This window comes from Anas platyrhynchos, chromosome 15, assembly GCF_047663525.1.
Source record: "Anas platyrhynchos isolate ZD024472 breed Pekin duck chromosome 15, IASCAAS_PekinDuck_T2T, whole genome shotgun sequence".
NCBI classification, from domain to species: Eukaryota; Metazoa; Chordata; class Aves; order Anseriformes; family Anatidae; genus Anas; species Anas platyrhynchos.
Genome location: NC_092601.1, coordinates 4,642,793 through 4,656,635, shown reverse-complemented (window position 1 = coordinate 4,656,635; position 13,843 = coordinate 4,642,793). Strand labels below are relative to the sequence as shown.

The window sequence follows — 13,843 nt, the reverse complement described above, 5'->3', positions numbered from 1 at the left end:
GGACACAACAATATAGAAAAGCAGAGGTAGATGAAGTGGGGAAAATGCTAGAAGGAGAAAAAAAGGGACGAAGGGGAAGGAAGAAAGCTTGAGAAAGAAATTAGTGATGGGCAGCAGAAGTGAGTGATGGAGAATTGAAAAGCACTTATAGGGAATTGGACAGAGTGGGAGAATAACAGGACAGGACACTGGGACAGAGAGAGAAAGGGAGGGGCACAGAGCAGGAGAGAGATGGAGAGAAAGCTGTCGTGTGAACTGAGACCAGCTGTAGTGAGACCAGGAAAGAGAAAAAAACAGAAGCGCAGTGGCACAGACAAATGGAAAAAGGGTGAGCCATCTGAACAGGAGGCAGAGAACAGGAAATGGTGGGGCAGGCTGCCCCACTGACAGAAGGATGAAGGCAGAAAGGACAGGGAGTGGAAGGAGGGCAGGGAAGCAGCAACAGGGAAAAAGGACAGGGTGTGGGACAGGGGAGAATAAAAAGTCCTAGGATAGTTAGCAGGGGAAGGGAAGGTGGGAGTGGATGGTCGGGGATAGGAAGCAAGACCTAGCTGTAAGAAAATGTACTGGTGGGGAGCTGGACAGAGAAAGAATGAGAGAATGAGATGAACAGGAAGCAGGGCAGTGGGATGCAGAAAGAAAAATAAAAAGAAGGAAAAAAAGTGACAATGAGCAGGATAGATGACTTGACAGAAATCAGAAGTATAGGAAGATTCTTTCTTTTTACACGGGAAGCCAGGAACAAAGGAGCAGGACAGACTGGCTAAGAATAAAGGCAGAGAAAGAACAGACAGAGAGGCAGAGTGAAAAGGGAATGGGGGAAGAGCAGAGGGATAGAGAACAAAACAGAAGGAGAGGGAGGAAGAATAGATGAAGAAGGGTGGGAGAGAAGAACATACTTAGGGGAAGACAGGGAGGAGGACACAGGCATTGTGTAGGGGCAAGGTGCAAGGAAGGGCTGCAGATCAGGAAAAAAAGGGAAGGAAAAGGATAAAACTGATGAGTTGCAGGTTGGAGACAGAGGAAGAACAAAAAGGAACAGGTGTCAGGATAGAGGCACAGAGACGGGAAAAAAAAAAAAAAAAAAAAAAAAAAAAAAAAACACAGCTGGATGAGGAGATATAGTGAGAAATGAAGGAAAGGGCAATGGAACAGAGAGAAAGACAGAAAAATTAGAGACCAGAAGCATGACATAGGAACAGGCAGAGAAGGACGCTGTAGAGAGCAGAGAGAGAGAAAGAAGCATCAGGGGCAGAGGGGAAAAGAAAGAAATACACAAAGAAGTGTGAGAGGGACAGAGAGAGGAAAAGAAGAACAGGGAGCAGAACACCAGGATTGTCAGAGAACAGCAGGGACAGGGAGCAGCACGGAGATGAAGAGATATTGTTAGGGACAGAGGGACAATGCAAATTTAAGAAAATAGAAGAAGCAGAGCAGAGAAGCAGAAAAAGGAGAGGAAGCCCATGATACAGAGTAGAATCACAGAATCATCTAGGTTGGAAGAGACCTCCAAGATCACTGAGTCCAACCTCTGACCTAACACTAACCAGTCCTCCACTAAACCATATCCCTAAGCTCTACATCTAAACGTCTTTTAAAGACTTCCAGGGATGGTGACTCCACCACCTCCCTGGGCAGCCCATTCCAATGCCTCACAACCCTTTCAGTAAAGAAGTTCTTTCTAATATACAACCTAGGCCTCCCCTGGTGCAACTTTAGCCCATTCGCCCTTGTCCTGTTGCCAGGCATGTGGGAGAACAGACCAACCCCCACCTCTCTACTGCCTCCTTTAAGGTACCTGTAGAGAGCAATAAGGTCACCCCTGAGCCTCCTTTTCTCCAGGCTGAACAAGCCCAGCTCCCTCAGCCGCTCCTCGTAGGACTTGTTCTCCAGGCCCCTCACCAGCTTGGTCGCCCTTCTCTGGACTCGCTCAAGCACCTCCATGTCCTTCTTGTAGCGAGGGGCCCAAAACTGAACACAGTACTCGAGGTGCGGCCTCACCAGAGCCGAGTACAGGGGGACGATCACCTCCCTAGCCCTGCTGGTCACACTGTTTCTGATACAAGCCAGGATGCCGTTGGCCTTCTTGGCCACCTGAGCACACTGCTGGCTCATACTCAGCCGACTGTCCACCATCACTCCCAGGTCCTTCTCTGCCTGGCAGCTCTCCAACCACTCATCTCCCAGTCTGTAGTTCTGCTTGGGGTTATTGCGCCCCAGGTGCAGGACCCGGCACTTGGCCTTGTTGAACTTCATACAGTTGACCTCAGCCCATCGGTGCAGCCTATCCAGATCCTCCTGCAGAGCCTTCCTACCTTCAAGCAGATCGACACACGCACCTAACTTGGTGTCATCTGCAAACTTACTGAGGGTGCACTCAATGCCCTCATCCAGATCATCTATAAAGATATTAAAGAGGACTGGCCCCATTATCAAGCCCTGGGGAACGCCACTAGTGACCAGCCTCCAACTGGATTTGACTGCATTCACCATGACTCTTTGGACCTGGCTACCCAGCCAGTTTCTAACCCAATGAAATGTTGGGGTTTGAGCAAAGCAAAGAGACAAGGATTGAGAGATCCCAGATTCCCCCGAATCCTCATAACTACCCCATACCCATCTTCAGAGATCCTGCCAGTGTGCCCTGGCTGCAGGGCACAGCAGGACTGATGCACGGGGGTTTCACCGTGTGTGCACAAAGCATGGACTCACACAGGAGAAGAGCGCCAGGGAGGTGGCTATGGATGGGTGCATGGATGTAAGCACGTGCACAGGTGTGTAAGGGCTGTGCGTGCTCAGGTTACGCTCAGTGCCCGCAGAGGGGCTTGTGCTTGCTGCCGGGTTTCGTAGCGTGCTGTGGGCTGTGCACAAGGGAGGAGCAAACGCTCCGTGTTCTTTTCCCGCGGGACACACGAGTGCCTGGGGCGTGCGTGGCTGCCAGGATGCGTTTGTAGGTGTGCGTGCATGCGGGAGCGGGGGCACTCGTGCCCGGGGGTGCTGGAGCAGGGGCGGAGCGAGCTGTGCCCCAGCAGCACCGGCAGCAGCCGCACCGGGCGGCGGAGCGGAGCGGAGCGGAGCAGGTAGGGGCCCCGGTACCGCATGTGCCACCGGGAGCGGGGCAGGGCACGGGGGCGGGCGGTGCGGGAACCTGACCGCTGCCTTCTGCGGGCAGGGCAGCGAAAGGAGAGGCTCCCGGGGCCAGACAGCCCCAGCCGTGGCCGTGCCTGCCGTAGGAGGCGGGGAGCACCGAGGCTGCCCGACCCGGGCTGGGCACAGGAAGGGTGCCGGGGTGCTGGGGGGCTGCTGCGCTCCCGGGCTGAGCCCCTGAGGTTGCCGAGCAAATGGGCTCTGCCTTGTCCCCCAGCAGAGCAGATGAGGCAGCTTTTTGTGGAGCTGCTGCACAAATGGGGAAATAGAGGCACGCTGCTGGGGTTGGCAGTGCCAACAGCAGAACGAGCCCAGAAACGCTGGCTCCTGAGCCCACTGGGAGAGGAAGCTCTAACTGCCTGCTCCTCCTCTCCTCCCTGTGCTGCTCTCTGTCCAGACCATCCAGCCTGTACCTCCCTCTTCCCATCGCTCCTGTATCTGTGCCCTTGCCCTTCCTCCCCCTGCCCTTCTTGGTCTTCCCTGGATGTAAGAGCTGCCTGTGCTGGTTCCCAGGCAGCTCTGGATTGACCTGCTGCCTGCCCCCACCTCTGTTGGTGTTTTTTGTCTGTGTTTTGCTACCCCCAACAGTCAGGCACTGAGAACCATTCTCCCTACAGATCCGTTACTGAACCCTTCTTGGAGAAGCCAGGTCTCTTGGGTTCCATTCCCAACTTTGCCATTGATTCAGTTCTCATGCCTCACAATTTTACCTCCCCTAATGCATCACCTTTGCCCCTCCTAACCCTGAATAGCATATGTGGAAGAGGAAATTCATTGCCCATGGTCTCCTTTTTTCTCCTTGTTCAGCACTTGTCCCTCTCTCAGTCACTGCTAGTCAAGGCTGTTCAGAACCAACTGAGACTCAGGACCATTGCCCTAAACCCATTCACAAAAGTGTAGGGAGTGAAATGTTTGCAAAATGCTTCCAAGGGACAACAGAGCAGTGGGAGGTACTGGCCATCTCATGAGCAGATGCTGAACTGGGACTGCATCCAGGTCCCACTCTGTGAGAGATGACTCCTTGAGAGTCACTCACAATCTCAGAGCCATGGCAATATGACAGGTGGTATATATCACTTTTGAGATCAGAAAGGGTAGCAGTGCTTTTACTCTGTGCCTGTTCCTGTCGCTCTCCTGTCTGCAGGAAGGACTGTACACAGAGGTGGGAATCAGAAATAGAGAGGAATATTCATTTGTCTGCTACATTAGTGACAGCCCTGATCAGACCAGCCACCTCTTTACACTCACCATGTCTCAATTCCCATCTGTAAAGGGAAATTGAAGCACTGGCTTCAATTGTAGACAGGCCATGAGCCATCAGCAACCAAGCAGAACCTCAAAGCTGTGGCAAGGCTACATAGTCAGGCACTGACTGATTCCAGGAACACCTGCAGCAGGGGACCCATGCTCACATGCCCCTTGCAGTGCTTCTGCTTCAGGTGCTCACCCTGTCAGTGCTCACAGGGAGCCCTTGCCCCATCCCCTACCTGAAGGCAAAGGCACCAGCTAGAGCTCCATTTCTTGCAGAGCTGCTGCAGTCTCCATAGTCACAGTGAGCCACTGTTGGGCCATGCTCTAATAACCACAGCACATCCATACAAACACTGAAGAGGAGAAGGAACCCAATTTATGTGTTTTTGTTTTGTTTTGTTTTCCCCAAGGGGATCTGTGCCTATGTGTACATCTGATATTCCACCAGCTCCAGAAGTTAAATACTTAGAGGCAGATTTCTGTGTGTGTGACAGAGAAATTCATGTTTCCCCACACAAACTCACCTGCTTTCAATACAAATGCTTATTTTTGGGGCAAGAGAATGATAGAGGAAGCCCAAGTCCTGAGGAGAGCTGCTCTATGAAACAGAGAGCATATATCTGGGTCACTGAGTCCAAAGCACAGGCGGTCCCATCAGCTGTCCTCCCCAGAAAGTCCTCACTTGAGCACAACACAGAACTGTGTAGTAGCTGTCACTGGCAAAGGCATTTCCAGCCTGTGTCTAGCGTGCGATGTTTATTGTAGAACCAAACCAAAAGGGCTGGGGCTGGGGGTACTATCAAACCGCACATCAGTACAGCAGGAGCAACCACCTTAGCTCACCCAACTTGTGGGTTCAGGGCTGAAGCCCTGTTGCCATCACACCTCTGCCTGCCATCAGCTGGGAAGGGAAAATCCTGGCTCCATTCTCCCAGAGAGGAGGAGGCTGTTCCACCCATGGAGATGATATTCTCTCCTCCCTCCCAAACCTCACCTTCAGCATCATCAGCCCAAGGTGGCATCTAAATCTGGGGTATGGGTTCACTCCAGCGTCAGAAGGGGGGAGCCGGGTCCTCCTTACTGCCAGCCTAACCCTACCTGTCCTGCATGCCGGCTGTGTCCAGGGGAGCCTGCTGAAAAGCATGTGGGCGGCAGAACTGAGAACAAGGCTCTGTCTGTCTCCAGCCAGCCAGCAGGCCGATCAGACAATCTAAGTGTTTAATTGCAGTGTTTCTGCAGTCTCTCACACCTTTCCCTGTGTCGCCACAGGCTTCAGCACCTCACCACGGCACAGAATGATGGAGTACGAGGACTTCACCAGCTTGGCTGGGTACTGGAACCCCTCTGACAGTTACCAGTTCAGTCCTGCTAGTGTCATTGTCCCTGTGGTTTTCTCCCTCATCTTCCTCCTGGGCACAGTGGGCAATAGCCTGGTGCTGGCAGTGCTGCTGCGCAATAGACAAATGGGCCACAATACCACCAACCTCTTCATCCTCAACCTCAGCCTGGCTGACTTCTTCTTCATTGTCTTCTGCGTGCCCTTCCAGGCCACCATCTACTGCCTTGAAGGCTGGGTCTTTGGCTCCTTCATCTGCAAGGCTGTCCACTTTTTCATCTACCTCACCATGTATGCCAGCAGCTTCACACTGGCTGCCGTCTCTGTGGACAGGTAATGGTCTGGCGACGCCCTCAGGCTGGGGAAGGAGGGCAGTTTGAGAAGCTGGGTGGAGTGAGGGCATGGGAAGGCCATGGCCCATCGCCAACAGGCAAATCATTCAACCCCCAGTGGTGCTGGTCCATGCCAAAGGCAGTTTGGGGACCACTTCTAGCTCCCTTTCCCTACCAACCCCCAAGCAGCACTTCCAGCTCTCCTCCGTGCAAAGCTGGTGCTGCTCCTGCCTGCATTTTCTATAGGGAAGACCTGCCTTGTAGGTAGGACACCTGAGACCCAGGCTGAGCTCCACAGTGTGCCAGGGACTCCCCCTCACCCAGCTCCACGTTACAGATGGCATGCCAGGGGCAGTGGCTATCCCTAAGCCACCACTGCAGGAAAGCATCAAAGCATCACATGAGGGCAGCAAGGTAACCAAAGAGCACTAAAGGAGAAGCCATATAAATATACAGGAGAGATCCCAGTCCTGTAACAAATCTCTCATTCCCCTAGAGCTGCCGGCCCAGCACAGAAGCTGTTATCTAACAACTCTGCTCCCTCACCTCTCCTGAGCCCTCCTGGGCCCCACAGCAGCCTGTACAGAAAGGCACCCACACTGTGAGCCAAGTTTCTTCTTGGGAGATCACCCAGGCCCTGCTCCATCCATCTGAATTGTTCCTAAGGGCTCTGCCTTGTTTCCCCTCAGTGTAGGATTGCTGTGCTGAGCTCCACTTTTGGCTGAGCCTACACTGATGGTGCAGGAGGAGGAAGCCTGATGGTGGGAGCTCCCACCCTGATGGTGGGATGGAGCTTACCAGCAGGGTAAGCTCCCAGCCTTGCCTGCCATAGAGAAAACACGTCCTGGTCTATCTCACTCATTGTCCTTGTCCCTAAGGGTAATAAAACAAGTTGTCTGTGCTCACAACTTTTCTCCATCCCTTACGCACGAGCACCAAGCCATTTTCTCTCCTTTCTGACATCTTGCAGCTCCTGCTGGACTGCCAAGACAAACGTGGGAAAAGGGATTCCCCTTTGCTGCTTGTTCCCCCTCCTGCCTGAGCATGCAGCAGAGTTCTGCCAGCTTTGCTCTTTAGTGTTGTCTGGGGCTGGGGAAGCAGAGCTGGCCGTCACGCTGCCTCTGGACACCATGTGCTGGAAGAGGGACAAGCACCCAAAGGCAAGGGCCCACCTGCCCCCCCCCCCAGTAGCCAGACTGAGGCACACACAGACCTGGTTACAGTGAGCAAACCTTTTCCCTGCCAGCCTGATGTGAAAACTGGAGCAGGCTGAAAATAGGCCCTGAGTGGGCAGAAGCCTGCACTGCATCCACCATCCAGTGAAGCTTGCCCAGGTCCCATAACCTCAGCTCAGACCTTTCTCCTGCTGCGTAGTTTCTGCCAAGCAGCAAATATCTGCATGGTCGTGACAGCCCCGTTTCTGATCCTAGCGCAGGGACGTGACTACCCTCCCTGCACAGAGGTGTCAGCCAGCCCAGGCATCCCTGCTGTAAAGAGAAAAGCTGTTTCACCCAGGACTGTATCTCAGATGGGGCATGAGATAGTACATAGGGCCCCTACTCAGGGATCTTCAGGAGAACAAAGGAAACCTTCTTGTTCCCTTTATGTGGCCAGCTACAGCTCGGCTGAACCCTCAGCTGCGGTTGCTTTGCTCTCCCCCCAGGTACCTGGCCATTTGCTACCCGCTGCGCTCCCGGGAGCTGCGGACCCCCTGCAATGCCATGGCTGCTATGGCTGTGATCTGGGGCCTCTCCGTGGTCTTTGCAGGCCCCTACCTAAGCTACTACAACCTGATCGAGTGGGAGGCCAGCTACATCTGCATGCCTGACTGGGAGGAGTGGAGACGCAAGGTCATGGACACCAGCACGTTTGCCTTTGGCTATGTCATCCCAGTCCTCGTCATCAGCCTCTCCTACACCAGGACCATCAAGTACCTGTGGACAGCAGTGGAACCCCTGGAGGACGTGTCAGAGTCCAAGAAGGCTAAACGGAAAGTCACCAAGATGATCATCATTGTAACCATCCTTTTCTGCCTGTGCTGGCTGCCCTACCACGTAGTCATCCTCCGATACCTCTATGGAGACTTCCCCTTCAACCAGGCCACCTATGCCTTCCGCCTGCTTTCCCACTGCATGGCCTATGCCAACTCCTGCCTCAACCCCATCGTCTACGCCCTGGTCTCCAAGCACTTCCGTAAGGGCTTCAAAAAAGTCTTCAGCTGCCTGCTGAGGAAGAAGCACCGCAACAAAGTGCATGTGCTGCACGCTGCTCATGCTGTGCCGCGCTTCGAGGCAGCATCGACGGAAGTGTCCCAGATGCACGGCGACAATAACCGGTGTGAGCTGAACCCAGACTCCTCAGCAGCCCCCTCCCGTCCCTCCAAGCACCTTCAAGTTTGTTAGTGGCCAAGCTCTGCACCACCTGCCCCCCAGCCGTGTTGCCAGCCTCAGGCCACCCTCTCCCACCCGATGAATGAGGATGCTGGGAAAGGCAAGACAGAAACCCTGATGTCTCCTGCTTCTGGCTTTGCCATTCCTTTTCTTTCTGTGTGTCAACTGTTCTCCTAAGCAACGTACTACAAGCAATGGACCCAGATTTGCACCAGATCCTCAGCCCACCTGAAGTTCAAGGACTAAATCTCCAGCTCCTCTGTTGGCTCTCATCCTTCCAAGTTGTCTACTCAGTGCTGCCACTACTCTGGACACATCGGCTTGTTGTCACAGTCTCTTCTGCCTCCCACTGTCCCATCTGGCCAGTGGTCCCCATGGAGTGTCAGGGGAGGCAGGCAGTGTGAGCAGGGCCAGGTGAGCAAAGGTAGTAGGGAAAGCAACTGCCACAGCCCGTGGATGGTTGCAATGATGGCTTTTGCACTGGATGTTCTGCTCTCCCAGTGACCAGGTCCTTCCCTGGGGCACGGGGTGGACCACAGGCTCTCTGTGTGGGGGATGTTGCTGCTGTACATATTAGGGAGACATCTTTCTAACCCAAAGCAAATAAATGCACTTCCTTAATCCAGGCAATAGCAGGAGCTGTGGTAGTCATCTGGGGTGGGGATGGGCTACCCATACCTCAGTGGGGCCTTTCTCCTAACTGGTGTAAATCAGTGTACCGCAAACATCATCACTGAGTGATGTCTGCACCCCAAACCCTACCTGGCATAGATTCATAGACCAGCTTGGGTTGGAAGGGACCTTAAAGACAATCCAGTTCCAACCCCCCTGCCGTGGGCAGGGATGCCACCCACTAAATCAGGTTGCCCAGGGCCACTTCCAACCTCGTTTTGAACTCTTCCACTGATGGGGCATCCACAACTTCTCTGGGCAGCCTGTGCCAGTGCCTCACCACTCTCATAGTGAGGAATTTCTTCCTAATATCTGATCTCAATCTCCCCTCTTTCAGTTTAAAACTATCTCCCCTTGTCCTGTCATAATCTGCCTGAGCAAGAAGTTGCTCTCCATCTTTTTAATAAGCTCCCTTTAAGTGTTGAAAAGTTGCAATGGGGTCTCCCCGGACCTTTCTCTTCTCCATGCGGAACAGCCCCAGCTCTCTCAGCCTATCTCCATAGGAGAGGTGCTCCAGCCCCCCAGAGACAAGCTACCTACAACACAGGCACACAGTGTGCTCAGGAAGAGCAGTTGGAGGGACTGGGCCAGACACGAGCACAAGCACAGCACTGCTCAGCCCAGGTCTGACTGCCCAGATAAATACAGCCCCTGGCATGAGGCAGAGGTGGGGAGAGGCCTCAGATGGAATTGCCCAGGATGGCCACAGCCTGCTCACACCTAGCACCCTGCTTGTGGTCCTGAGAGCCCCCTCCAGGCCCCAGGAACAAGGACATGGAAGGACACCCAGCTCAGGTGTGTCGAACTCTCTCTGGGTAGCACAGGGTCTGGCCAGCCTATTTTCTACAGGCATCAGGAAAATGATGGAAAAATGGAAATAAGATTCATTAATTACCATGTCACACTATGGTAGAACAGAGGTTTTACAGATGTCTCTCTTCTCCCGTAAAATATCCAGTTCTATTGAAAAAAATCAAGTGACTTTGATGAGAACTATTTTCTATAACCCACTTTGATTGGCACTGTCTACCAGATCATCCCTGAATGCTCAATTAGCATATGAGAACAATACAGAACCAGAATAATGCACACTAAGTGGGTTAAAACCCCATTAGGATGACTGTGCCACAGTTCACTGCTAGAAAGGGAGAATCAGTGCTGAGTGAGTACTGCTAGTGACGTGGGATCCTTCATCACAGCCATCACTTGGCAGTGATGAAGGGAGAAGGGAGGAGTTTGGCATTTCAGTCCGGCTGGATGCTGCCTGCTTGTGCCAGGGAAAAATTAGAAGCCCAATTTGCAGGCTGGGATCTCAGACCTGGCTGGGAACAGGACTTGTACATGCTCAGAATGGTTGTGTGGTTCTTTTACCAGGCAAGGTGACAGTCATTAAGGATTGGCAGCAAGACCTCCACCCTGCCAATGGAAGCGGCTCACATCAAAGGCTGTCTCAAATTAAAACAAATTAAAGGACAGCCCCAGAGATGGGAGCCTGCAGAAGCTTGGGTAATCCTAGGTCTGCAGGGGAGCAGGGCCCACTGTCTGAGTGCACAGGTTCTCTGGAGTGAGATGAGGTCTAGAAATACCACCTGGTGGGTAGCTAACCTGAGTAGAAAGTCACTGAGTAGCTCCTTGGCCCCCTTCATGTACTGGTAGCAGTGTTTGCATTGCCTCCCCCTCTGCTTTACACATGGCCTGACTCCCTATGCAGGATTTGACTCCCAAATCTCTGTCACTGTTGTGGGCTGACCACACTGATAACCTGAGCAACATTGCCGATACCACTATTAAGTATACAGAACCCAGGGATCTAATTTTTAAAAAAAGTATAAATTGCTCTCACACCTCTCTTGCACCTCCTAACACTTGACAATCACAGCTGCTGAAAGCACTCCATACTCTCCTGGGGATGCCCAGCAAGAGGGAGTCCCAATCCCAACATGTTAGGGGGAAGAGGGAAGGTCTGGGGCAGTGAGAAAAGTTGAATCAGCAGCAGGAAGGCAAGGAGAGAGCAGAACAAGCAGGATGAGGGGATTCAGCAAGACACTGAGTGATTTCGGAGCTGAAGTGCCAAGCATCTCCTATGCTGGCTCCAGCATGTTGGAGTCCGCTTCCTCTTGGACCACAAGTCATTTTTGCTCCCAGGGGTATGTGAGACATAACACCTCCATTTTCACCAACTGCTTAACCAAGTTCTTGCTCATGTCTGTTTATACCTACCTAGCCCGTCAGCAAATAAATGCATTCTTTTGTCTCTTGCCCATTTAAGCTTTCAACCTCCACAACTAACTTTCTATCTGTCTGTAATCCACTCTGTCCTCTAGCCAGCCGTGTGGGCAAATTTATCCCTCTCCTCTACTGCCACTACCCCATCCCAGCTTTCACAACCAGCAGCCCAGCAATGGAAGTCCCTAGGGACCAACCTGTGCCCTTACCTGTATCCCGAAGCTCATTACAGAGCCCTGCCACAACGCCTCCCCCCACTGCCTGCACTACAAGAAGCGGGCAGGGATGGTCTTCTGGAAATGAAGAACAAGCCAAGGTTTATGTCCCCCACTCCCCATCCCAGGAAGGAGAGAGGCTGTGAAAACAGGGGACACGAGGAGGTACAGTAGTTCTGCTAGAGCAAACACCCCGAGGACTGGGCATTGGCTCCGCCAATTCAAGTCAGCTTCAGAAGCAGGAGTCTCACCATGACCCAGCATCAGCCTCTGCACCACCTCCTCTCCTGAACAACATCAAGGAGATGGGACCAGACAGGCATGAAACATCACTTACTTGTCTGTGACTCCACGGAGCAAAAACCTGACTGCCAGGTCAGCTTGCCAGCTGTCATTTCAGATAGCACAAGTGCTGTCAAACCTGGGGCACACGTCAGCAAAATCCCTGCCTCTGCATTTAGAGAGCAGGGCTTTTCACGGGGAGGCACGAAGCCTGTCCCAGGTGACACTGGAGACAGTGCCCATGCAATATGACTGTGACGTATGGGCAGAGCTGCTGGATGCCTCTCCTCTTCAGCACCAGACCCGTGCACACTGCTGGGAAGCATCATGCCGCTCATATTTCCACAATGCCGTGCACAGAACTGTTCTAACACAGCTTCTGAACCGAAACGCAGCCTGTGGCCCCACTCCGCCTTCCTCTGTACAGGTGCACCACGCATCGCCGGCTCTCTGGGCCATGCATCTGAAGAATCAAGCCAAAACCATTTTCAACTCCATTAACGAAGGCTGTGACAGTTACCAGCAGCTGAACATCCAGCCCTTATAAACTGGAGTCAAATCTTGATCTAAATTCACACAACTGCAAGACCATGCATCTTGGTCAGCGTGGCTGCAGCCTGCATCTTTGCCTCATGCTGATTGCCCTCCCCTTGCACCACCGGGATGGTTTGTTCTAGCAAATTAATTTTACGTGATTTTTTTTTTTTAATGCAAAAACGAGAAGCACATCTCAATATTAGATTTTCTGTATGAGCAGCATTCATAGAATGGTTTGTGTTGGAAGAGACCTGGAAGACCATCCAGTTCCAAGCCCCAGCCATGGGCAGGGATGCCACCCGCTAGATCAGGTTGCCCAAAGTCCCATCCAACCTGGCCTTGAACACTGTCAGGGATGTGGCATCCACAGCTTCTCTGGGCAAACTGCCTCACCACCCTCATAGTGAGGAATTTCTTCCTAATATCTGATCTCAATCTCCCCTCTTTTAGTTTAAAACCATTACCCCTTTTCCCATCACTACACTTCCTGATGAAGAATCCCTCCCTATCTTTCCCACAGGCCCCCTTTAGGTACTTGAAGGCTGCTCCAAGGTCTCCCTGGAGCCTTCTCTTCTCCAGGCTGAACATCCCAGCTCTCTGAGCCTGTCTTCACAGGAGAGGTGCTCCAGCCCTGCTCTGATCAGCTCCGTGATGAACACCCTCCTATGAACACCCTCCAACAGGTCCACGTCCTCCTTGTGCTGGGAGCCCCAGCCCTGGATGCAGCACTCCATCACCCCTTCTACCTGTTGGCCATTCCTCTGCTGATGCAGCTCGGGACGCAGTTGACCTTCCCTGCAGTGGCACAACGTTGGAGCGGCAGAGCATTCCCTCAGCACTACTGCACCTCTCAGTAATGTGTTGAAGGTTCTGCTAAGGAATTGATTTTTATGGCCTCAGTGAAGTCAAGCACCGTGGTCTGAATTTCAAAACTAGTTTGGCACCTCTCAATACTAAACAACATGGAGCTCAAGTAACGGCAGAAAACATTGTCAAGAAAGGAGAAAATAAATTACAGCATGTCCTGTGGGTGCTGCTCTCTGACCCTGCAAGAGAATGCACATGGGGGTACAGGAGCCCACCAGCTGGATCGGGGCCTCCAGCCTAGCCCCTTACTTTATGCTACCAATAATCCCAACACATACTAGAAAAAGTGCCTCCATGGAACCTGTGTCAAAAACAGTTTCAAAGGCAGAGAGCCAAGGTCCGGAGAAGATATTTGCCCAGGTACTTCAACCCCCCTACAATGGGGACCACAAAAATGGAAGTCAGGTCAGCACCGTGGCCGGGGGGCCATCGCCACTGCGCAGCGGGATGCGAACCTCACGTTGTACGTTGGGTGGAGGCAAGCAGGGAAAGCTGTAGAGAGGTGCCCTGGCTTCCATGAGCCTTCAGGTCTGCTCCAATTGAACAAGGTGCCTCCAGCCAGACCCTGGCAACACCAGCCCACAGGGA

The 13,843-nt window shown here is 52.8% G+C and overlaps 1 protein-coding gene across 1 annotated transcript; it reads left to right on the top strand.

The window, feature by feature from the left end:
• The first annotated feature begins 2,183 nt into the window (after nucleotides 1-2,183).
• LOC101791078 (galanin receptor 2b) lies at nucleotides 2,184-9,081 on the top strand. The gene is made up of 3 exons (XM_005009163.6): nucleotides 2,184-3,080; nucleotides 5,668-6,067; nucleotides 7,730-9,081. The coding sequence occupies exons 2-3, from the start codon at nucleotides 5,694-5,696 to the stop codon at nucleotides 8,466-8,468; spliced, it is 1,113 nt and encodes a 370-aa protein (XP_005009220.1). The 5' UTR covers nucleotides 2,184-3,080; nucleotides 5,668-5,693; the 3' UTR covers nucleotides 8,469-9,081.
• The last annotated feature ends 4,762 nt before the right edge of the window (nucleotides 9,082-13,843 follow it).

Coding starts and splice junctions, on each gene's coding strand:
- LOC101791078 (XM_005009163.6), top strand. CDS start 5,694: ATGATGGAGTACGAGGACTTCACCAGCTTGGCTGGGTACTGGAACCCC. Junction 6,068..7,729: donor GCTGCCGTCTCTGTGGACAG/GTAATGGTCTGG, acceptor CTCTCCCCCCAG/GTACCTGGCCATTTGCTACC.